At 42.5% G+C, this 24,984-nt stretch overlaps 3 protein-coding genes across 3 annotated transcripts; all 3 read left to right on the forward strand.

Moving 5' to 3' along the window:
* Positions 1–6,604: 6,604 nt before the first annotated feature.
* Positions 6,605–11,983, forward strand: LOC133914814 (probable protein phosphatase 2C 6). Its single transcript, XM_062357820.1, has 4 exons — positions 6,605–7,647; positions 8,025–8,396; positions 8,500–8,605; positions 11,233–11,983. The coding sequence occupies exons 1-4, from the start codon at positions 7,018–7,020 to the stop codon at positions 11,571–11,573; spliced, it is 1,449 nt and encodes a 482-aa protein (XP_062213804.1). The 5' UTR covers positions 6,605–7,017; the 3' UTR covers positions 11,574–11,983.
* Positions 11,984–16,371: 4,388 nt separating this feature from the next.
* On the forward strand, positions 16,372–17,512 carry LOC133888571 (uncharacterized). The gene is made up of 2 exons (XM_062328867.1): positions 16,372–16,534; positions 17,048–17,512. The coding sequence occupies exons 1-2, from the start codon at positions 16,484–16,486 to the stop codon at positions 17,390–17,392; spliced, it is 396 nt and encodes a 131-aa protein (XP_062184851.1). The 5' UTR covers positions 16,372–16,483; the 3' UTR covers positions 17,393–17,512.
* A 3,975-nt stretch (positions 17,513–21,487) lies between these two features.
* LOC133914824 (UBP1-associated proteins 1C) lies at positions 21,488–24,395 on the forward strand. The gene is made up of 6 exons (XM_062357828.1): positions 21,488–21,756; positions 21,850–21,924; positions 22,568–22,695; positions 23,395–23,848; positions 23,942–24,055; positions 24,156–24,395. The coding sequence occupies exons 1-6, from the start codon at positions 21,670–21,672 to the stop codon at positions 24,225–24,227; spliced, it is 930 nt and encodes a 309-aa protein (XP_062213812.1). The 5' UTR covers positions 21,488–21,669; the 3' UTR covers positions 24,228–24,395.
* The last annotated feature ends 589 nt before the right edge of the window (positions 24,396–24,984 follow it).

The following is a 24,984-nucleotide window of genomic DNA, read 5'->3' on the forward strand; positions in this document are numbered from 1 at the left end:
GGATGCTTAGTACATATGTTTTACCTAACTTGTGGCTCATCCTTGCTAATGATCCATGCATAATCCTTGGAGTCGAGCTATGTATATGTGCTATATATGGTTTAAGTCTTGCGAGTACCTTCGTACTCATGCCTGTGCTTTCAGGTGCTCCTGCTGCTGACGAAGAGGCTGTTTTTGGCTACTCGTGCCTGCTGATCAGGGTGGCGGGCAAGAGTAGCGCATCCTACTTTGAAGGTGGTGTGTTGGGGACGGTGCCTAAGGGTATGTGGCGCCATTCTCTTTTGTTGTTTATAAGTTTAACTTTTCGCTGCGTAGTTCTTTTGTGGTTAGGAGTTGAGGAATTTTGTCTCCTCCTAGCTTGCTTTTGTTGTAAATTGTTGAAATCAGTTACATGCTTAATATTTGTAATATAAATGTTTATTATTCGCTTTTTATTAAGCTATGTTGTGATGTATACGTTGGAAGGCATGTGTTCCGATCCTTCGGCACAAAACACGTGCCGGGACTACCGGGATGATATTCTGGTTAATCATCGAGGTTGTGATTATGAATAAAGATCCTCCTGATAATTAATTAGAATATTATTTGAACGGTTCCTCACAGCGTTGTCCTTTCACCAACAACACTATTAGGCAGGAGTCTAAGAGGATACCCACATATATCTTTATGTTACCAAAAATCTTAATTTTTCTATCAGAAAAATCAAGATATGACCATAGTGGGATATTCAGATTTTAGCTATATAATTGATCCCCATAACGCTAAATCACAGACTGATTTTATGGTGATATTTCCATCTTATTGGAGTCATCAAATCAGATTCCAGAGGCTACTTTCACCTATAATTTTGAAACATCATATACATATGTATGACTTTATAGAATGATAATCCACATACAACTATCATGTTGTATTAGTTTCATTGAATCATCAACCATTATCTATGATGATAATTCAGTATGCATTACTCAAATGCAAACAAGTTACATAAAAAGCAATATAGCTAAACATATTGCCTCTAAAATATTCTATTCCCATAATAGGGAGGTAGAAATTTTGCAATCTAAATTATGTGATAATCTCGTATATCTATTCACTAAGTCCTTACCAACTTCTGCATTCCAAAAAATATATTCACGGAATTGGTATGCGACGACTATGAGATTTACAAGGTTCAGGGAGAGTTTATCCCTAAATAATAACATGTTCATACTATATTGCACTTTTTTCATTTCTGAGTTTTTCCTATACAGTTTCTCATTTAAGATTTTTAATGAGACAATATCTACACAAGATCATATGTCATATCTCTGATTTTTCCTTTCAAGATTTTTAAAGGAGGTATCAAAGACATATCTATTGTACTCTAAACTCCCTTATGGTTTTTTCTTTTTAAAGGTTTTTCTCATATGAGTTTACAAAGAGATAATAATCAATATATATTGTACTATTTTTTTATTTTCCTACTAAATTTTAAAAGAGTTTTAACAGAATATCACTACTATTACTCCTATTTTCCTGTGAGGTTTTCAAATGTTTTAACCATAAATCATAATTATTGTTCTCTAAGCTCGCCAATGAATTTTCCAATTTATGTTTCTCATATGAGCTTACAATGAGGTAATAACTAATATGTGCCATATCATTTTCTTCTTACATTTTGCTATTGAGTTTTAAAGGAGTTTTAATATCATATCAACATATTGTTTTCCCCTCATATTTTTCCCACAGGATTTCAGATGTGTTTTTAACGAGAAGTTTACAATTAGGGATAATTGATTAGGGGGAGGTGTTGTAAATAAAATGCTCAATTATCATGTAATTAGAGATATAACTGCATTAGGTAGTTAACCCTGGAAAGACACCCTTTGGGGTGACCGACATCCCAACAGGTGCAATCTCGTCTGTTCAATGTCTATATATTGTAAACTCAATTCATCAATAAATACAAGAATTACATTTCTAATCTCTCAACTTTCGGTCTTTCCATCTACTTTCTACTACAATAGATTGAAGTCATGTCAAAATGTATTGTTATTAGTATGACATGTAGATCCTAAACAGCAACAAAATTTTGAACACTAAGCATAGTCAATATAGATTTTGATTTGTAGATTTAATTGTATGGAGCATGTTAGTTCAGACGGATTAAGAAATGGAATTACCATATAAGAGATATGATTGTTTGATGGTTTTTATTCTATTAATTAATGCAAAGCACCCACCCCCTCTCTCTCAGCATGGCAGGGGCTTCGGTAGCCTAGGCCAGATATGTCTAAATGGGCCTGTCGGGCTAGCCCCGCTAGGCACGACCCAGTTACGACCGACCCGACAAACCCGTTAAGTTTTGCAGGTCGTGCCATACCGGCCCGCGTGCTAAGGCCTCAGCCCACGGTACGGCCCGTCAACCACCGTGTTGTGCCGGGTCGGCCCGGGCACAGTTGTGGCACGACGACCCGACCGGCCGAGCGGCCCGGCATGGTCCGGAGGCACGGCGTGGCCCGGCGGTATGGCATGGCCTGGCGCGGCACAGGAGGCATGGGCACAGAGGAGGGTCAAAAATAGAAAAATAATCAAAAATAATAGCTAAAAATAAAAAATAAAAAATAGATAAAAATAATCTTTATTGATTGGTTGCCTCGTTAAAAACCTTTCTATTAGAAGGAAAAAAGAGTACAACCTAATAACCTATGCTCCAAAAATTACATGATTTCATTAGAAATCTCGAATTTTGCTTGCAATATTTAATATACTTCCTCAAGTGCCCCATTCCATTCGTAGACCTGGCACCTATTTCACAGCTGCATATATTACACTTAGCAAATCTTATATATTCACCGTTGATTTCTCTAAAGACCTTTTCAAAATGTTACCACACAAATGACCATGCACGCAAGTTCTCGACGTCTTGATCCATGGATGGGAATAAGGAATTGATTTGTTAAAAAAAAGAGATGTGTGGGTAGGTGACTGATGGGATCAGTGGATGTTTAGGAATTAGGATGGTGGCTACTAGCTATTTATAGGCCAAGAGAGAGGTGAGTGGTGGAGGGTCATTTTCAAAAAAATAAAGAAATCAGAAATAATAGAGACACATTATTAATTCTAAAAATGAGCTTTATTGATAGATTGCCTCATTAAAAACCTTTCTAGTAAAGGAAAAAAGAGTACAACCTAGCTCAGAAAATTGAAAATTACACGTTCTCATCAACATCTACATACAATTTTCGAAATGAAACTTCAAGCTCAGTGTTCTCTGCAGTGTGTTGCATTCATGTTTCAGCTTATTCCCAGTCTTTTACTATAGTGAGCATTTTCACCAGCTCACTTGATTATCCTTTCGGCAACATACCAATGCGCTCCCGTGAATAAAGTGTGACCCCCATGCTGATGATAGTGTGTATAAATAAACACACCAAATGTGCTTTTATATGGCACAATATTTTTTAGCATAAAAAAAGTAGAGTTCTATCTTACCGGCATGTCCACAGTAAACTTACATTATGCAATTCATTGGTTAGAGGAGTTCATAAAAGATATTGCAGTACGAAAATTGTCTAGGTATTGCGATAACCTATTCAAACCAGATTTTACTATAAGATTGATAATATGACAAGCACAAAGTTGATGTAACATGAAAGATTCAGCATATGTACTAAACAATAGAGTAAAGAATATCTATTACTGTAGAGTTTGCAGTTCTATTATCTAAAGTGATAGAAAATATTTTATCAGTGAGACCAAAGTCTTCAACTACTTGAGATTTTTTTCAGCAATATTTTCACGGTATGCGTGTTGTCAATCAACCGAAAACCTATTATTCTCTTTTCTAGTTCCCAATAATTATTAACAAAATGAGCAACCACACTAAGATAATCCTCTCTAGCTCTACCTGCCCATATGTCTGAGTCAAAGCAACTGAAAATGTACATGTTTGCAATATTTCTTTAAGCTTGCTACGACATGTATTGTAGTATTTTATCATATCCCTACTAGTTATCTGTCTAGAAACATGCGTAAACCTAGGATTGTGAGCTTGCTTAATGTAATCTTCAAATACAACAGACTCACCGATGTTGAGTGGTAGATCCACTCTTGCAATGAAGCGGCATAGCTTTTTTCGAGCATTGGTGGAATCATACTCCCAATGACGAACAGAGCCTTCGGGTTGTACTGCATCACTGTCTGCTTCATGGCTGTTCCACTCTTTCGTTTACAAGTTGTGGCGTGCCTCTTCAAGTGTTCAGTTTCACCTGAGGGTTTTGTAGATAATTCATATTTGCAAATATAACACTTAGCATACCTGATATTTACCCCATCTTCCTCTCTGTAGATCTTTTCGAAGCCTTGCCAAACTTCAGAAGTAGTGGCTCTTGATCTTTTAGAGCCGGTGCTTGCTGACGTGTGTGCACGTGTAGAGCATGACGATGCAGGTGCTGCTGGAGGGTCATCATCGAGTTCATCACCTATAGCACCGCTACCAAAAGAGTCGTAGTCCCCTTCGAGTCCTTGAAGAAAAACTCATGATCGATTGACGTATCATGACCATCGACATCCATGATTAATGTCGAATGACACTAAAAAAAATTCAAATATTCGAAGTTAGAAATAATCAAATAACAAACAAACAATGGAAAAAACAAGAAAGAACAATGATTCAAAAAATCACCAAGATTTCTTCGAGACATCAAGATGAGGGTGTTAGAATTTTTCGGATTTTTGGCAACAATTCAAACTAATTTTGCCAAATTATCACAAATTCTCAGGAACTTTGAGACAAGAATGAGAGGAGGAAACAAGAGAGCAAATGTTGTTGTTGGTGTGGAATGGAAGGGCATGGTGGTTCTCTATTTATAGCTGAAAAATGATATTTTTTGCAAAACTTTTCGATTTTTTTTAGCCTAAACGATCACAAAACGCCTACAAATTCAAAATAAATGAGTTCACGGGTCAAACGGGCCGGACGACGCCCATTCAAACCGTCAACCCAGATGTGCCTCCACTAGCATGGCCGGGCCAACCATGCCGATCATGCCCCGTCAAGCCGGGCCCACGCGCAATGGTTCTTGCCAGGCCGTGCCATGCCAGGCCGTACCGTGCCCGTGCTGCCGTGCCTCGCAGGCCGACCGTGCCTAGATGGGCCCTGGCGTGCCGGGTCGTGCCCATGCCAGCCCGCCTCAGCCGAGCTGGACTGGATCGGCACGCCATGCCGCACGCTCGGCTCAGGCACGGCCCGTAGTATCGTGCCGTGACTGTAGTGTTGGGCCTCAGGTCGGCCTAGTAGATACAACCCATTTAAATAGCAATAGCCTAAGCAGCTCAGGCGAGCAAATCCGACACCCGAATCACGCCGAACATATGTGAAGGAATGGACTGGGCAAAGAGAAAAAAATTAGCTAGCTAAATTTTATCCTTCAAGCAAATGAGAGCCAAGATTTTTCAATATGATTAAATCTTATTCTTAAAGTAAATAAGTGTCAAAAAAATTTAGACATAACCAAATTTTTACCAGATGTCATGAGAGGCCATGAACCAAACCGCCCCAAAAGGCCAACGCCAACCGGACACCTTGCCCACCGTCGCCCTCCTGCGACGGTACAGAGAAAACCACGTGTGCCGATGGACGGCCCTCCTCTCCCGGCCGTGACGTCGGGCCCCGACCCGGCAGCACCAATTAATGGCGTCGGGTCGAGTCTTCGCCGCCAATGTCACGTGGGCGTTTCTCTAATGTGCCCAATGCTGTCAGTGACAGACCGGTCGAACGACCTCGGTAGAGGACGGGATCGCGAAGTCCCACGCGGCGCACATGGGCGCGGTGCGGTGTTTGCTGCATCGGCTTCAGTTTCTTTTTATCGTACTACCAGGGGACCCGCCGCCCCGTCCTGAGCACGGGCTCGTGTCGCACTGTTGCCGGTCCGCCCGTCACGTCATCGAGTCTGGCCGCTCCACGTGGCGACGCTGATAGCTGGCGTGTCATTTTCCTGGTTTCTTTTTCGCTCGCTAAACTCCCACTTCTAAAAAGAGGTGTTTGCGTCGTGTCCACGAGAGTCTCATTTCAGGTGAAAACTGTGCCCAAAATAGTACTATTAAAATTTTCACTTAAATAAATAAATTGTATGTACGTTTTTAGCCACACAAAATGCCTAAGAGTAGTCATTCTCAGTAAAAAATTGTTACAGTAAGAATCGATTTGACTGCAACGTTTTGCCCACAGAGGACAGCAGCAGCACGCAGCAGAGGACATGTGGCCAACGCACAGCGGCAGTGGGGAAGGCCAAACCTGACAAGCAAGACGATGATGGCCAACCCGTACGCGGCACCAGGCACAAGTCCAGGAGTACCAGAGCCCACCCCATCCATCCACCTCGCAGTCATAGACTCATAGCTTCTCTTCATCGGCTCACTGTCCTGCCACGCGGGCCCCGCCGGTAGGCTCGACACGCGCCCCTCCCTGCCTCGCGGCTCGACACGCGCCCCGATACCTTCGCCGCTGCTGGGTGCTCGCGGCGGCGCACCCGATCCCGCGGCTCATCCCACCGCGCAACGTCGACACCTGTCCCCCACACACGGAACGAAGTGCACGTAGCTTTCCCTTCCTCCGCTTTCCTTTCTGCCCGTAACTTCCGAACCCAACAATTACCCTCCCTCCGCTACCCCGCTCTGCAGGTCGAGGGCGCGTGCTTGCCCTTGCTGCTTAGTTTGTTGCGACGCACTTCGGTGCCGCGCGCTTGTTTCCTTCCTTCCTCCCTCACGAGGGTGCTGCCTGCCTGTGGCTTGGCGATTCGGGAACTTGGTATTCGGATCCGCGTGTGCCCTGCCTCGAGAGCTGTGTGAGGTGTGGGTGTCTGGATTTGGGGGCGGATCGGCGCAGATCTGGAGGCCCATGAGTAGGCGGCGGCGAAGGGGTAGCGGGAGCGATGCGGTGCTGCGGACGAGGAGGTGAGCCTGCGTGGCAAGGTGATCCTGGAGGAGGGGACGGCAGCGGGGGTGGTGGTGGCGGAGGAGGAGGCTGGAGGGATGGAGGACGTCGTAGCGGTAGTAGCCCCGCTAGCCGCGCCGTCGGCGCCGGCGTTTAGCCCCGCGGCGGCGGGGCTCACGCTGATCGCCGCCGCGTCCGCGGACCCCATCGCGGCCGCGGTTGTGGGGGCCATGGAGGGGGTCCCCGTGCTCGTGCCCTCGGTCAGGACGGCCTCGGCGGTGGAGGACGACGTGCTGGCCCCAGAAGCGGGAGGGGGACCGGCGTCGGCGGCGGGGAGCCCGTGCTCGGTGGCCAGCGACTGCAGCAGCGTGGCGAGCGCAGACTTCGAGGGGGTCGGGCTGGGCTACTTCGGTGCGGCGGCGGGTGATGACGGTGGGGCGATGGTGTTCGAGGACTCAGCAGCGTCTGCGGCCACGGTCGAGGCGGAGGCGAGGGTCGCGGCTGGTGGGAGGAGCGTTTTTGCGGTGGACTGTGTGCCGCTGTGGGGGTACACGTCCATATGTGGCCGCCGGCCGGAGATGGAGGACGCCGTTGCCACGGTGCCGCGATTCTTCGACGTGCCGCTATGGATGCTTACCGGCAATGCTGTGGTCGATGGGCTCGATCCCATGACGTTCCGTTTGCCCGCACATTTCTTCGGCGTGTACGACGGCCACGGTGGGGCACAGGTGAGCTCACCGCTAGGGACTTTCTGTTAAGAGGCTAATTTTGGTTTCCCATGTAAAAACTGTGTGAGCAAATCAAGCAGTTTGGTTGGTACAACTAAGGGTCTATTTGGTTGGAATGAGTTTTTGCTTTTTGGTTTTTGCTTTCTGACGTTTTGTTATTAGTTTTTTAATATTTTTTTGGCTTCTCAGGAGATTAAAAGTTAGAAAACTCCTCTTAACAGTTTTTCAACTTTTAGTTTATTCCTAATAAGTTAGCTTTTCAATTTGAAAAAAAATTACAGCCAAGTTATTTGGTTCGGTTTCTGACTTAGAAACAGAAGTCCAGAAAAACCGAACCAAACTTAAAAATTGGTTGCATTTTGCTCGATCGGTTGCAGGTTGCAAATTACTGTCGAGAACGCCTCCACCTGGCGCTGGTGGAGCAGCTGAGCAGGATAGAGGAGACCGTGTGTGCTGCTAACTTGGGAAACGTAGAGTTCAAGAAGCAGTGGGAAAAGGCCTTTTTGAACTGCTTCTCCAGAGTGGATGACGAGGTTGGGGGCAAGGCGATCTGGGGAGGCGGCGGCGGCGCAGGCACAAACGATGCTGCTGCGGCGGTTGTGCTAGAACCTGTGGCACCAGAGACTGTAGGTTCGACCGCGGTGGTCGCTATTATCTGCTCCTCACATATCATTGTCGCTAATTGTGGAGATTCACGGGCAGTGCTCTGCCGCGGCAAGAAGCCCGTGCCTCTGTCGGTGGATCATAAAGTAAGCTCTCCTGTGAGGCTGGTGTGCTTTCAAGTTTTTGCCATGACCTTTTAGTCATATGTTAATTGGATGTTGACTGCTTTGCTCTCTGTTTGTGCGGTAGCCTAACAGGGAGGATGAGTATGCAAGGATTGAGGCAGAGGGTGGCAAGGTTATACAGTGGAATGGTTATCGAGTTTTCGGTGTTCTTGCAATGTCACGATCTATTGGTACGCATGTTATTACTCTCGAGCACACTGCCTTAGTGATAAAATATAAGCCACCTTCACTATTGGGCATTTGCATGATTTGGATATTTTGGGACGTTCCATCAATTTTTGTTAATGAACTACTATGCCGTGTACTACCTCACCAACATCTTTTTACTTCTAGTTTTGGTGATAGGTAATGTGGTGGATGATATTAATTTTTGTTACATTGTGATTTACAATTCTTGTGTGGTGTCTGGTCCACAACAGAAGATAATGCATTAAAGGATCATTACCTAAAAATCATCTGTGCTGATGGTAGATACTAGCTCTTTTGTCAATCTTTGAAAAAACATATTTGGGTAAGCTAGCAGCATAACATGGTAAGCTATCTGACAAAACAGGAAGCTTATATAAGAGCCGGCTTATTTTTGTTACTACTTGGTAACAAATATTTCTAGTTTTTCAGTGAGCCACTATCTTTGTGCATTAAGTAGCGAGGAACAATTTTGTTCACGTCCTGGTTACTCCAAATTGTATATTAAACAATTTCCATCCGCTCCTGTGTTGTACTTTATCTTTGTATATTACAAGCATTGCATGTCTTACCTAGAATCCATAATATTCAAGGAAACCATGAAAACAGATTGCACCCTTTTGTTATGACATAGTATATGGTACTAAAACATATTATGTAGACATAGTCACAACGCCTTGAGCATCCAAAGAGAGGATCTTGTCGTGAAAGTCCAGTTTGCAAAGTTGCTTATGCCCCGAATATTCCGATTCTGACTCCACTTATTTGATTCTCTCTGAAGTTTCTATTGGTCAAGAAAGATCGGGGTCCTACCATGGTATCACCCAATTTTTGTTGTTGAATTATCGTAGCACTAATGTACAACCCCCCTCCCCCCTATATATCCTAGAATTTTCGTAGTACCAATTTCTCCTGGTAATTAGCCAGTTCCATCCATGGTTGAAAGTCACCCATTTTTTTGTTGTTTGGTTTGGTCATGTCTCTTCATATGCCCACATGTCGAGTAGACAGGTTTGGCCCATACTCTCAATCTCATGTCTATGCTCAAACTGCTGGCTGTTTTGTGGGTCTGTGGAAACTACGCAGTTAGATCATGAATGTGTCACACTTTACCCGCCAAAAAATGATGTCTCTTCTTTGTTGGGGTAATTGGGTGGGCTTTTTCTTGGGTTTTGTGCATTAGAGGGCAGCAGACAAGAGGAGTTTCTACATTACATGATCAGGAGGGATGGAAAACATTTATCAACTTCCTAGAATGTTCTGTATGCTTCTGCCAAGGGCATTGTTGCAGTACCTTGGATGCTTATTGTTCAGCGTTGCACAGCTTTGTGTTTTGAAGCAGTTACTATTGGAAAGCACATATTGCTGATACCTTTTAGTTGATTTCATACAAATGTAGCGGTACGACTTGACATGTCTTGATATAAACTTTCAATATAAAGTTAGGGTATTTGCATAGAAATACTTAGGTGTGCTTAGCTAGATTTTTCTTTTCTTTTCTTTTGAAAACTTAGGCTGCTAATGAGACTTCACTAAATGAGCAATATATACAGCTGTCCATGAGTGTTACATTTAAGCTCATATATGACAGAAAACTCAAGACAAGATACCACACATATAATATGTCTTTTAGCTAAAAGACAAGAGGTCAAGCTCTTTTCATATGGCAGCTATAAAGGAGTGACTGGGCAGATTGGGTTTTTGAGTCCGGTATCTTTATGCTCTGCAGTCCAATATAGTTGCTTTTTGATTGATCAGTAAACTCTCCAATATGGAGAAGCAAAATCAAATGGCTGGTTGAATGCCCATGGTACCAAGCATATTTGGGACTCAATTGTCGAACCCTATTTCCTCTGATTTTTGTTGAAACAGAATGACTCCATGTTACTAAAGGTGCAATGATGAATGCCAAATGATCTGATTGGGGAGAACAAATTCTCGTGCCCACTAAATGCATTTGTTATCTTTAACCTTATATTCTTGACATCTTGCATTGTGCCTGAGTATTTTCTTGGACCTGATTGCAGCTGCTGTATACTATGTATAATGCTCATAACATGTGCATCAAACCAATGGGGTTTGGGGAAGTTGTTGGGTTGATGCGGAACTTCCATGAGTATTTTGATTTCTGGCCATTCTTCACTTTTGCTGTTCTGCTACATTGCTGTCTTTTGAGTTTCTGACTTCTGAAGTTTACACGTTTTCTTCTTTAGTTCTCCAGTGTTTATCTGTATTTTGGTTGGTCACTAGCTTGCTGTGTTTATTTCTTTGTACTTTTACAAGACCTTTCAAGTCCTGCTCATAAATCTTCTATCTGAATTGGTGATTTGTCTTATCTAGCTGCCATGAACTTTTGCTTATCAGGAGAGTGGGCATGTATTTTACTAGGTTTCTGCTGATGGCAGCAGATGGACTTTCTTGCCATTGATTATGTTACATTAGGTGGACCGTACTCAGGCCTTGTGTCATCCATTTTCAAATCTGCTTATAGAATACTCTAGCTCAATGGTTTTGTTGTTTGTTACTATATTTTTTTGTATATAAAACAAGAATCCAAGATGTAGGAACATACATCGTATCGTTTGATATTATTGTCTTCTATGTATTGCAGGTGACAGATATCTGAAGCCATGGATAATTCCAGTCCCGGAGATCACAATTGTTCCCCGGGCGAAGGATGATGAGTGCCTTATTCTTGCCAGTGATGGCCTCTGGGATGTAATGTCAAACGAAGAGGTATGTGATGTTGCCCGCAAGCGGATACTTCTATGGCACAAAAAGATTGGCATAAACTCGTCATCAGCCCCACGAGTCGGTGATTCCGCAGACCCAGCTGCTCAAGCGGCTGCTGAATGTTTGTCAAAGCTTGCTCTCCAGAAGGGGAGCAAAGACAACATTACCGTCATTGTAGTTGACCTCAAGGCACAACGGAAGTTTAAGAGCAAAACCTAACCATGGCTTGAGGAACAACTAGTGACCATTTGGTAGGAACCTATAGATTTGGAGAATCCAAATTTTAGTCCGCTGCCTTAGTACATTACTTAGCCCAGTTCTTTCTTTTCCCAGTTTTTTTCCTGCCAAGGGCTGTATTCCCCGTATGATCGCAAAATCCGCATCAGGATTTATGTTTCCTGATTGCGGTGATGATCCTGGTTTCCATTCTTCTTTCTTCGTTGCCCCTTATTCTTTTTGTTAAACTGGGCCCCTCCATGTATCTGGCAATGCATATTTGAGCTTGTAGGGTACAAAAGAAACCTAGTGTTATAAAGGATTATGTATCCTGCCTGCATGACGACGTGAAATCCAGCAGTCACATACTCGCATGAGATGGCTTCGTGTGGGAAATCTTATGTTTTTTGACAGATTGTGCCTGATTGTTATGCTTTCTAATGTGATTGATCTCCGCCATTGGGTGTATTTGTTGTTTGATTCAGCGAACAGATTCATTGATCAGTACCACAATTGCTGCTAATCAATTGACAGAACCAAAGCGTTGGAGAATCACACTTTTGCTTAGAATGTAAAAAACCACATGCACCGCTCCTGGTACTTTTTTTTTTTTTTTAAAAGGAACTGCTCCTGCTCCGGTTTCTTCTGGGTTTCTTATATTTTTGTGCTTTTTGAACGTTTGCTCTACGACGGGCGTGGACCTTTTTTCCCATCATCTGAGTTCACATGTTTATACCGTTGAATGAGCTACGTACGTGTAGCGAAATATTAGCTGAGAAATGGAAAATGTGGTTTGGATTCTATAGGGCGTGCATGCTATAGCAGTTTAGCATGCACCGAAATATTAGCTGAGAAATGGAAAATCTGATTTGGATTTTATATTGGACGCTGCTAAATTTTGGGTGTGCATGGTATAGCGGATTAGCATGCTTAGCCATATTTGATAAAAGTTGGTACTTCTCTTTTCCATTTTTAGGATATTTAACATCCAGTTTTCAGCACTCAAATTTTTTTACCCCACTTCATTGCATGGCGAAAAAAAACGAAGCAAAATTTTGATAAAATCCATATATTATTTCTTGTACACTAATGTACATAAATAATTTTATTAAAAAATATGAGCATATCAGAATGGATTAGAAGGAAAAATATACCATGTGAAGGCAAATCACATCAATCTATTCCTATTTTCAAGTAAAAATCAGAACAATGTACGGAACAAACCTTGCAAATAACAAATCTGAGCGAGGAAAACCTTCTAACGAAATTTGGGGAGCAAGTTGTTGCCTATTTACAAGCAAATCATACAATTTGGATAAGCAAATTGCTGCATGCGCGTGAATAGTTCTGTTAAATTCACGAGCAAGTTGTGCAAATCATATCAGAGAGAAAAAATCAATAGATATATAGAAGCAAATCCATACAATTGGAGAAGTAAATTATTATATACTTGCAAACAAATCTAGTGAAAAGCATAGGACCATAGAAGACAAAGACCACAAAGAGCACTTGTACTGTTCTTCCTCAAACCTCGAACTTTTCCCTCCAACCCGTGTCTGCTAGTGCGCCCATCTCCTTCCGCACATGCGACGGCGAGCGGCTTCCCTAGCAGTGGTTGCAGCGTGGCCTCGACTTCTGCCTAGTATGAACTCAGCTGCCAACGGCTCCGCGCGCTCGGCCACGCCGACAACTTCCTTGGTGAAGAAGCCGTGGTTCTGGGCACCATAGCGCATGCAGCACGCACGAGCACGTATACGCAACGGCTAGGAATCCAGGGCCGCCACCCGACGAGAGGTCCGTGGCTGCGCGTCTCCTCCGAATGCCTCGCCGAGAGAGAGAGAGAGAGAGAGAGAGAGAGAGAGAGAGAGGAATTTGTTAGCGATGCAAGCAAGTGAGATAGGGGGAGAGAGGAGAGTGATCTGCTGGTCTCACCGGGGCTCCATGGGAGATCATTGTGGAAGGAGAGGAAGAGAGGCATTTGGGATAAAGCATTTAAATTTCCACGGGTCTTACGGAGTAATGGATTTGAATCCAACGGCTTAGTTCACATGCACACGCATGCTCCAGAATTAGATTTTACCTTTTATATTTGAGTGAGGAAATAGGGCAGGGCCTAGTAGAGGTGTGCAGAACGAGTATGATTCTGTACACTGGTGAATAATGGAGCAGAATCGTTGGTATGAACAGAGTTCATTTCTCCCACATGCATTCTTCCTCCCCTCTCTCTCCCCACTTATGTCACACCCAGGCAGAGGTAGGTACAAAATGTCGACGTAGGAAGAAATACTTTTTGTTGGGTGCTACGATTATATTCGAGCACCGTACGCGCGCGCACCGTGCGATCGAGCGTGCACGGTGTGGATGGGGGTCTCGCTGGGATCTTTCGCACGCGGGCCTCATAGAATTTTCGTCCGGCCTCCCATGGCTGCTGCCGCAGCCCATTATCAACATTGGCGATTTCCTCCCCCTCCGACCCAAGGAACGGAGAGATGATGAACCAAGCTATGGAAGCCTTCTGCCGTGCGGCCTCGAGATTCTTGCCTGTCGCCAATGCCGAGACGACGCCCAAGTGCCTCAAGCTCCAGTTCTGCCTGTCGAAAAAGTGTTAGAAATATAAGGCACTTATATATTTAATTAAATTTATAAATAATTTATGAGCAGAAACTGATAAATTGATATGATTATATTACCAGAGCATAATCTAGACATGTGTACAAAAGTACAACAAATGACTAGATCTCCTATACTCAAAATTAGAAATCGTAGGAAATAAAATACGAGTAACATGATTTTTACGTACTCGTCCTGCGCTGTGGGGGTTGCTGAAAATGCTGGTTGCACCGTGTTGATGGTACGATCGATCATGCTGACGATGCGCCGAAATTGTTGACGATGACAGCAGGCAGCACCCAAGCGACCAGAAAAATGAGCCATGGTGAAGAACTTGAGCAGTCGCACGGAGCGTTTGCTAAAAACCTTATTCGCCCTCTCCCAGTACAAGATTTCAAGAGTGAGGGTTTTAGAGACCTACTCGCCCGGTTGCCGGTGCACGCCGACGCCGGGATGGAGTAGACTACAGCGACAACACAACAAAAAGAGAAAGAGGCAAAAACCTTAACTCTTATATAGATTCACATAATAAGAGTGTTTCCAATTTTAAGACTATTTTCAATTAGCAGTCTATATTTTCGTGTACCCAAAGAGGTGGGAGTCCTTGCATATATATAGGGGGAAAACCTTCCACCTCTACTTTCATTAACAATATGATACTAATAGAGAGTGGCTCTTAACATGGGCTACCTCTCCATAATATGGGTCTTTGGGATTTATTATGAATTATTACATGGGCCGACCCTAATAATTCTAACAATCCCTCACCAAATCTCAAAAGTCTCATAGAGAATTACCAGTTTCTCACTGTTATTTGATATACCAATGTTTCAGTGAAGACCGTTAAGTTGAACATCCACCTAAAACATCAAGCTACACTTATTCACAACTTGAACAGTGGACTATACTTTGAATTGCAAGATTTGTGTAAACAAGTTTCACTTAAAACCATAACTGATACTTGGCTGCCAGAAGATTACCCCACGGGTGGAGCATATAAGTCATATTCCATGATCTCTTCATGAATTTACTAGAGATCATCCAAATCTCATAGACTGCGACCAACAGTCAGACTCGTATAGATGTGTTTTTTCAAAAATGCCCTGTAGGTCAGCATCTTTGCTACTTAAAGCTAACAGAACATATTAAGTCATTATCCAACCTACCTTACAGATCTCTGAGAGTATTGTATCTTCACTCGAGTGGGTCAAACAACAAAGGTACTCTCCTCCAGTTAGACCAATAGCTTGTTCTTCTCAGATCCTAATTCACGGGATCTCTGATCACATAGGTTGGGTTACCACTATGGTATAACTCACATGGGTCTCATACCCATCTTCTTCGATGTATTATCTATCACATTTCATGATAGTCTTTTTGTAAAGAGATCTGTCAAGTTCTTAGCTGTTTGGACATAATCTAAGGTTATCGCTCTGCAGTTTCTTAATTTCCTGACAGACTTCAATCTTCTCTTTACGTGTCTTGAGGACTTATTATTACCTTTAAAACTGTTTACTTTGATAATAACGGTCTAATTATCATAGTTTATAATGATAGTCGGTACCGGTTTCTCAACTACAGGTAAGTCTATTAATAACTCACGTAGCCATTCTACCTCAACAGTGACTGTATCTAATACAGTGAGTTTTGCTTTTATAATTGGTCTCGTCAAGGTGGTCTGTTTGCAAGACTTTCATGACACATATAGCTATGCAACCGGCGCCGGTAACGTGCGCACGCTGCAGTTCGACGTTGGGACGACGGTGCTCGGGTTGCGCTGCGGCGATAAGATGATGAGCCGGTACGCGCAGCATTTCCGGTGCTTCTAGTTCTTCCTGCGCGACTCTCCCGGCATGCTCGGCGGCTTGCTCACCAGTCTGGAGCTGCGCAAGGTGTGGCTCGGCACCGCGGAGGTGGCTGGTCGTCAACGCGCCGCCGCAGTCCGAGCTCAGGGAGCTGATGCTGGAGGTGTGCTTCTACGGGTTGGTCGAGGTGCGGAGCGCCCCCAGGCTGACACGGCTCACGTGTGACATGTGGGCTGCAGTTCGCACGCCGCTCTCTCTACGCGGCGTGCCGTGCCTCGAGACACTCGTTCTCGAGAGCGAGAAGGTAAGGCACTGCGTGGTCTGCATCTATAATTCTATATGCATGGTTTGTGCACCATGGTTGACAACGTGTTCATCTTCTTTCCTTGTCAGATTTGGATACACCCAGAGCCTCCAGCGCAACTCCGTGCTGCGTTTGGCAAGTTGACTGCGCTTTCGGTTGGTGGGATCTTCCCTGCGCAGTGCGATCTCTTGTGGATGATGTTCCTCCTTGAAGCCACGCCATTTCTCCGGGAACTCAGCGTCGCGGTATGTATAGTGGTTGACTAACTCCAAGCTATTTCCTCTTCTTCTTTTTTTACTTTTAGTATCGTCACCTTATTTAGAACAGAAATTCAGAATGGAATTGAACTATTTTACAGTTAGCAAAAATGGTGATATAGGCCGATCAGCTACTCCTGCCTTTTTGTTTTCTAAAGTTGAAACTACCCAAGCAGAGAAGTTTCATCCGGTAGAGAAAACACCTATTTTATCCAGTTAATGGCAGATAACCACTCGCTGACCGCGGATCTATAACACTAATCTCATACATTTATGTTTGTTCATAAGAATTTATATGTGCGCATAGTCAGTAAGTTAAGTTAAATTTATAACTGACGAATTAGTAATTTCTGTCTATGCGCAATGTCCAATACTGAATGAGGACCTGCTCCTTCTTGTTAATGTATACACTTTTTATCTAATTTAGCAAAAAAAGATGTAAACAGTTCCATTTGCACTTTCAGTCCCAACACATATAAATGGTGTTCTGTTGGATTGTAGGTCCAGAAGCATTTCTGCCATGGAGAATATAACAATGAGGCAAGGAACCGGAGACTGTTCTGGAAACATTCAGATTTCAGGCACAACCATTTGGAGAATCTGAAGATTGCTGGCTTTGAGGCAGAAGACAAATACTTGACGTTTGTAAGAGTGGTCATGGAGCGAGCAACAAACCTTAAGACCATCGTTTTGACTGACGAAGAGCCTTGTGGCCATTGCTATTTTCCAGATAAGACGTCCTCACCGATAGGATCATGGTATCCGAAGAACGAGAATGAAGATCCCATAACGAAGCAGCTCAAGGATGGGTTCTCTTCGTCTGTTCAAATAATATTCTTGAGATGATCCTAGAAAGAAAAGTACAACCGTTTTCTTACAACTCAAGTACAACTTATAATTGAAAGATTGAAATCACTTAGGATGGTGGCTCATAAATGAATCCAATGGGTTAAATACATGGTTGTAACGGAGTAATACACAAATGATTGTGCATGGAGCATTTCTCTTTTGTTAACCAAATGAACCCTTGCAATTGCATGGCTAGATTAAGTTATATATGCTGTGGCCTAGTAGTTTGTAGGCAACGTTCCCACTCATGTGTAGTGCTCCGATAGTTCATCTAGAGCCCTCCATGGTTACGGGTGGATTTCTCTACTACTCTCTCTGGTCATAAAAAAAATATTATTTTAGGTTACGTGTAGTTTAAACTTTGATCATTAATACGTTTTTAAATTAATATTGAACTTTTAAAAATGGTATAACTAGATTTGTCTTGTAATATAGTTTCATAATATTATAATTTTTCATATTTTACATATATTTTATACTAGTAATTAGTAGTTAAGTAGCGTGTTAGTGACCATGCAGATGCCCAAAACAACGTTCTTTTTGACCGGAGGGAGTAGTTAGTCGGCAGTGTTTCATTAATTTATTGGTAGCGTTTGAGTAGAAAAAAGTATTGGTCCATGCATTTCTTTTTATAAGCCATACACGTATTTCAAGATTTAAATGGCATGATCTTTAATTAACAATTATGCTAGCAATTTGTAGGTTTAATTGGTATCATATTCATATTTCAAATTACGTTCTTATGATTATGACTTTATTATCAGGAGAAATTAACGTCAAAGTGTAGTGTTAAGACCACACTAGATTAAATCGTATCTTATATTTTGAAATAGAGGAAGTAAATATTTATATTAGTGTTGTTTTTGTTCACTGGTAGTGCCCCACAAGTCCCAGCGTTTGTTAGTTCATAGTCAATGTTCCTTTAGCTCCAACTTAGAGGCAATGCTTGTATGTCTATCGCCAATCAAACTTGAAATACATTCCTTATGGGTATTCTTCTGAAGGTATTGCAATCGGTCTGAAGAATTCGATTGTTCAAAAGTATTACGAATCGGGTGGCTAGCAGGGGCGGAGACAGGGAACACCCCCCCCCCCCACACACACACACACAAAAAACCAATCTGGAGATCCCCAGGCCCAGTAAAAAAATCACCCTAATAGGCCAGCAAGGCATCCAAGAAATCGGCCCAGATGGTCAGATACCAATCACGTGCTTAACTATCTTCAACCAACACTTTAAAACTTCATTTTTTATAATACTATTATAGCTCAATTAACACTATTATAATATCTTTGAATTTTTTTATCTCCAGCATCTACACTATTTACTACTTTCTATTACTCTCCTCATCCCTTCAACCCCGTAATCATACACTATAAACAATATTACAGATCCTCATCTTAATTGGTAAAGTAGCCGTTCACCAGTGCTACAGTGTCTTGACCACGTCACTGAAGCCGGCTCTGTTGGAGGCCGATATGGCCCACAACGATCGGCAAAAACAGCAGCACAGTCATGGCTGTGTTTTGCCGGCTCCGCTGGAGCTGGCCTTATCAGTTGATCCGGTCACCGCAAAATCGCCTAGATGGTGTGATCGCGTGGCATCATGTTCTGACGTCTCAACCTCCTCCGTTCGTCGTTCCTCTAGAGCCGTCGTGGGATCGCGTCGTGCCGTCGCCAAGATTACGTCGCGTGGTCGCCGGCGGCTGCGCTCTACAAGACTGCTTCATCGAGGCACGCGATCTGCAAGACTTTTGGAGGTATGAGCAGAGAGCAGTTGTTGTAGTCTCTGTTTGATATTTTGATTTGTAGGTGAGTAGGCCTGAGCGGTTGATTTGTAGGTCTGAGCAGTTGATATTTGTTCAGCTGTAGTGATACATATAGCCTTTAGGTCTGAGCAGTTGATTTGTTCTTGACTTGTAGTACTCGGCTACCTGGAGGCTGGAACAGATGGTAGGAGAAACAAAAGATGCACTGATGGAGTCTGCAGGTATTGGGTTCGAAGTAATTGTAATTTGCATCCTTTTTAAGATAATTTATTTGGAGTCTTGAGACTACATCTCAAATTTTCTAGATATGTCACCGTGTTTAGCCATGGAGAGGCTAAGGATGATAGATAATTTCAACATTGATGAGTTGACCCTTTATGTTCCGTTCCTGCTCCGCCCTCGTGGCTAGTTTTAGAATTTTTAAATTTCGAAATGAACCCGCAAATTCAAATGTACTCGAAATGAAGCAAGATACACAACGGCCCGCCAGACATCCATAAGGCTAGCAGTGCACCTCGGGGCCTCATCCGGATCAATGGGCCCGGTTCCTTGGAACTTTTTTTTATTTTTTTAATCAAAAAATTGTAAGTATATGTGTCTATTTTGAAAAATTATAAATTTTGTACTCATGTTATCTGTTTTAAAAAAATTTAAGAGCTAGATGATATCATTCTTTACACTACATAATTTTTTTAAGAATTAAATTTTGAGAGCATTAGAACGAGAGATTTTTAAAAAAAAATTAAAATCATTGTCCTTCTAACGGGCGACGTGAGTCTATGTTTCCATTTTTTAAAACGGGCGTATATATTTATATTTTTTTATTTAAAAAATAAAAAAATCTCTGATTCCTTGACATGGGCGTCAGAACCTTTAAAACACTGATACTATATCGGATACCGTATCTGATACCGATATATGTTAAATAGTATCGGTAAGTATTGAAAAAAAATTATGTAAATTTCGGATACGCAACTGGATATTTCTCCGATACTTCAGGGGATATGGCATAGCCCATTTGCACCCTCATGACCTAACAAGTTTCACATAGTCCCACATGCTAGCTGCCACCCACAACGCTCTCCTAGCCACATCCGATTGCGGTGGGTGAGTTCCTCTCTGGCTCTCTCCTTTTTCAAGTTAATTGGTTAATAAAATTAGCCAGCGATTATGATTAATATGGAGTGAAAAATAGTTTTGCATGTTGTGAAGATGAAAAAATAAATTATTATTGAAATTGTATAATTTGAACTATCGTTTGCCATCTCATCTACAAATTACTCATGAGTTAAATCTAAGTATATGCTATGATTTGATACGACTTATTTGCAATAGTAGTCTCTTATTGCAAATTTATTACTATTTTAAAAAATTAAAATGCATTTGCGTATTAGATTTTAAAAAAATAACATATCCCTATGTCTGTATCGATCCGATACCGATACAACTTGTATCGGTGTTGCCAAGGTCAGAACCAAACCTGGATATGGAGGCAGCGAGGTTCTAGAGCTTGGGCCTGATTTTGATTCTGACACGGAATCAACATCTAAACTGAACGAATGCATGGCGGGACGATAGAGATTTAGATGGAGTGGAGCAGAAGCAGGTTTTGCCTCCACCTGCTCCCACTTGTATGTCCCCTGCCCTGCTCTGCTCCAACCTGAAACCTGGTGAACCTTTTTTTTTCCCATCCTTTCCTGTGGAGCTTTGATTTTGATCCACCCCTTCCCGATTAAAATTGTTTGAAGTTCTAGATCAAGTTTAAGCAGAGAAGATAATAGCTATCACATATATAAATTAATAAAAAATTACATTTAAGATTCACAACATCTAACATAGCATAATAATAATTACATATATACATTAGTTTATTAACAAATTTATTACAAATAATAAATTTTTTAACAAATTACTAATCGTACATATAACCTATACTCCGAAACAAAATAAGATAGAATAGACCTTGACTCACCACCACCCTGCCCCGTCCGTCTCTAACCGAGACGAGGCGGATGAAGACCCGATAGATGGGATGGGGACTTTACCTCTAGGCGGGAGTGAGTGACCTCTCCCGTTTTTTATCTCGTTTGTTCTTTTCCTTGTCCGTTTCCTATTCAAGACGAGCTTGAGGAGGGCTGGGGACCGGAGCGGGGGACCAAGGCAGTCGACCTACTACGGTGCGGTGGTGGCGGAGCTAACTAGAGAGTCGCTGTTGTGGGCTGAACGTGTGGTGGGCTGAGCCTTAAGAAAAGAAGGGACTTTCCTCTTCCTCGGGCCAGTATGGTCCCAATAGTGGACTGGCCGTCACGCTTGGGTTTGGGCTTGGGCCTGGGCCTCGTTCCTCCAGAAGCTCTCCTCCCCCTCCACGGCCGCAGAAAAACCCACGCGAATGCCACTGCTCCTCGTCGCCGCGCCTCCTCGCAGCCAAAACCCTAGCACACGCCCCAAGCCACGCTCCGTCTTCGAGAGCCGCGGCGCCTCCAGAAGCTTCCGGGAGCGCAGCGATGGTGTGGTTCCAGTGCGAGGACTGCGGCGAGAACCTCAAGAAGCCCAAGCTTGCCGGCCACTTCCGCTGCTGCTCCGCCTACAAGGTGAGACCCACTCCCGCCTCTTCCCCCCCTCTCGCGGGATCGGTCGCGTGGCCGTGGCTTACCAGTGGTTGTTGGTTTGCGTTGCGGCTGCAGCTTTCGTGCATCGATTGCGGCGAGTTCTTCAGCCAGGACACCGTGCAGGCGCACACCCAATGCATCTCCGAGGCCGTGAGTTCCTCCCCTCCCCTCCCCTATGATTATCTGTCCACATTGTAGTGAGAAATTTGCCGTTTCTCTATGCAAGTACAATGAAATGGCATGTGTTTGGTAGTGGAATTGGTGGGTAAGTTGTAAAGTTTGTGGCCTGCTGATCAATCGGTGTCGGATTGGATTGGGGGTAGTTCTTCTTTTCTTGCAACTGTAGTGAGGTTAGGTCATATTGCTTGGGAACTTTATTTTAGAGTGCATGTGTATACACACGTTCAGTTTCATGGATAGGTGTCTTTTAAGATGATTTTGTGGCGTTCTAATTGCTGGGTAAGCTATATATAGAGACTAAGGCCTGTGGGACGATTTTTTTTTTATTTGATCAGTTATCGATTTCTAACTGTGAAAGGTAGGTCAGCATGCATGGGAGTTTCAGTTCGTAACTTATTTGTTAATTTTGTGTATAAATAAGAATTTAGGATTCTTCAGATTATGTCCTCCAGTGTTTTAGTGAGTTCCACAAAATATAGGGCTTAGTAACGTTGTTACCTGTCAGTGTACATTAAGACAACAGCACCTATTAGCATGGCTACTGTTATATGTGTAAAGTGCAGACTGCAATTTTTAATCCAGTGCTCATTTCTGCGCCTTATTCTCCTTTCAGGAGAAGTATGGTCCCAAGGGACAGAGCAAGCCATCCAATGGTGTGCAGGGTAAGCCAGATAAGCCAAAGCCAAATGCCGATGTTGATATCAATGTTGGGCTATCGACACGGCCTCCATGGTTCTGCAGGTGTGCTGTTGTGATCCCCCAGAATAAACCCAACGATCTTTCCTAATGGTTATATAGTGATAACACTGTTCATCATAGCTTTAAGCCATCTTTATTCCTAACTGTAGAAGTGTTGACTTTGTTCATTTTTTGTAGCTTGTTTTTATGTTTGTACTTTATAAACATCACCATTCAGATAAATTTTGCTTGGAACAATTAAGGTGTTTTTATGTTTATAGACATCACCATTCCGTAAAAGCTTTGCTTCAAACCATTAAGGTGATTTATGTTATATTATTCACGTTGGGATGCTACTGCATCTATGTAGACAACCAGACATATATTGATACCGCAAATTGGGTAATGAAGAGGTCAAGGTTGCTATTACCATTTTAAGTTGCAAGCATATCTTCTTACACAGGTTAGGCCTTGTTTTGTTTCCATCTTCCACATTTGTTGGCTGCTAGGCTTAGTTTTGGTGATTGTTACATGAAGACTACTTCAAAAACAAATATGGTATAATTGTTGAAACAAACAGTCTCTAATTTGTCCCTGAAGTCAGCCTATTGCAGATGAAACACTCCAGTTTCACTAATATGCATTCTGGTTATGGATTGAAGTGGTTAAGTCTTGATTAAATGAATTCTGTTCTGGAGCTTGCTTAGATATATCAAATGTATCTTTTGAGTTCTGTATACTTACTGTGAATTTGCATCACAGCCTATGCAAGACTACTACCACTAGCAAGCAAACTCTCTTACTACATGCTGATGGAAAGAAGCACAGGGCAAAAGCAAAAGCCTTTCACGTTTCTCAGAAGCAAGCAAATGGAACTGCACAGACTCTAGACGAGAAGGAAACTGGTGGTGTGCCAACAAAGGAACCTATACAAGTAAATGATGGGAAGAGTGCTGATAGCAAGGGAGATGAAGACAAAGATTCTGGGAAAAGGAAGAGAGTGGATGACACGACCACAGAGGAGCCAGATAATGTGAAAAGACAAACTTTATCGAGTTTGAGCATCGGAGAGGTGATACAAGCTGAAAATGGAAAGCCAGAAAACAAAACAAATAGTGAGCGTACTGCAGATGAACTACCCAGTGGTGCTGACCGTAAAAATGTTGATAAACAAAAAATCAAGTGGAAGAAGATTGTTACTAAAGCACTGAAGACGGTGAGTTCTCTATAGACAATGCCGCTCTTGTCTAATCTTAGTCTGCCCTTGAAACTACCTGGTCTTGAAAGTTTTGAATCTGTTTCCTTTCAGAACCCGGATGGAGTTATGAAGCTAAAGAAGCTACAAAAGCTAGTCATTAAGAAACTTCAGGAATGTGGTCTGACTGAAGATAAGGAGGGGCTCCGTGCTACCTTGATGGATAAAGTAATCATCATGAAACAAATCTAGCTAATTTACCTGTTTCCCCCCTTGAATCCTGTTTGTGATTATCTTGTTAACTAATGCATATTGCTTCTTGTTGCAGATAACCTCAAGCTCCAGGTTTTCTGTTGATGGAAAACGCATTAGATTGGTGGCGAAGAATGAAGAATCTTAGACTGGTTGTCAATCCTTTTTTGCAATTAATTAATGGTCTCATTCTTGAGTGTCAACTTTCTGATGGCTTGTAGCCAAGTTTTGGTTCAATCGAATGTAACGCATGGATCATATGTACAATCCAAGAAGTACGGGAATTTGGTATTTGATTTTTCTTTTTAAGCCACCATTTTGAAGTGATTTTGCAACTCTTTATGCTGCAAAGTAATGATTGAGGTCATATTTGATGTCAGATTGACAACAATGTACAGTCACCTAAAGTCCCAAATTGCTTAAGTTTGGCATCAAATCAACATGTATTTTTTGGAAAATTGTGAGGAAAATAACTCTAATTTGTTGTACCTCTGTATTAATCTTAGTTCAAATTCAATCTGCACCTGGGGAGCTAGGAGAATGACAAGCTTAGAAATTGGACATGACATAGAAGGAAGTTAGTTGGGCAGCTGGCAAACCTCTCGGGTTATTGTATCTATGTATCAAGGCCCCATTTAGAACTTAGGAAAACAAAGAATAAAAAAGAAACTGATGTAGAAAGATGTTGAATGCCCCACAGGAATTTTGCAAGAAGCTAAAGGGAGTATGTGCATCCAATACAATCAGCAATTTTTGGCTTTGTTGTTTTTTATTCCGATTTGGAGAAAAAAAAATGAAAGTGAAAGTGGTAAGAGGCTTTTCCCCAACCCTTTCAGTCCATTTTAGCTGTTTTATGTGATCAAAATAAGCTACTTAGTGCTAAAAAAAATTCTAGCCTGGTGCAG

Source organism: Phragmites australis, chromosome 1 (assembly GCF_958298935.1).
Source record: "Phragmites australis chromosome 1, lpPhrAust1.1, whole genome shotgun sequence".
In the NCBI taxonomy this organism is placed as follows: Eukaryota; Viridiplantae; Streptophyta; class Magnoliopsida; order Poales; family Poaceae; genus Phragmites; species Phragmites australis.

What these genes read in the sequence shown, in the direction of transcription:
- LOC133914814 (XM_062357820.1), top strand. Translation starts at nt 7,018, where the DNA reads ATGGAGGACGTCGTAGCGGTAGTAGCCCCGCTAGCCGCGCCGTCGGCG. An exon ending in CTCTGTCGGTGGATCATAAA is followed by an intron (nt 8,397 to 8,499) that starts GTAAGCTCTCCT and finishes TTTGTGCGGTAG; the next exon opens with CCTAACAGGGAGGATGAGTA. An exon ending in TGCAATGTCACGATCTATTG is followed by an intron (nt 8,606 to 11,232) that starts GTACGCATGTTA and finishes TATGTATTGCAG; the next exon opens with GTGACAGATATCTGAAGCCA.
- LOC133888571 (XM_062328867.1), top strand. Translation starts at nt 16,484, where the DNA reads ATGATGTTCCTCCTTGAAGCCACGCCATTTCTCCGGGAACTCAGCGTC. An exon ending in TCCGGGAACTCAGCGTCGCG is followed by an intron (nt 16,535 to 17,047) that starts GTATGTATAGTG and finishes GTTGGATTGTAG; the next exon opens with GTCCAGAAGCATTTCTGCCA.
- LOC133914824 (XM_062357828.1), top strand. Translation starts at nt 21,670, where the DNA reads ATGGTGTGGTTCCAGTGCGAGGACTGCGGCGAGAACCTCAAGAAGCCC. An exon ending in CGGCCTCCATGGTTCTGCAG is followed by an intron (nt 22,696 to 23,394) that starts GTGTGCTGTTGT and finishes TTTGCATCACAG; the next exon opens with CCTATGCAAGACTACTACCA. An exon ending in GTGCTACCTTGATGGATAAA is followed by an intron (nt 24,056 to 24,155) that starts GTAATCATCATG and finishes TTCTTGTTGCAG; the next exon opens with ATAACCTCAAGCTCCAGGTT.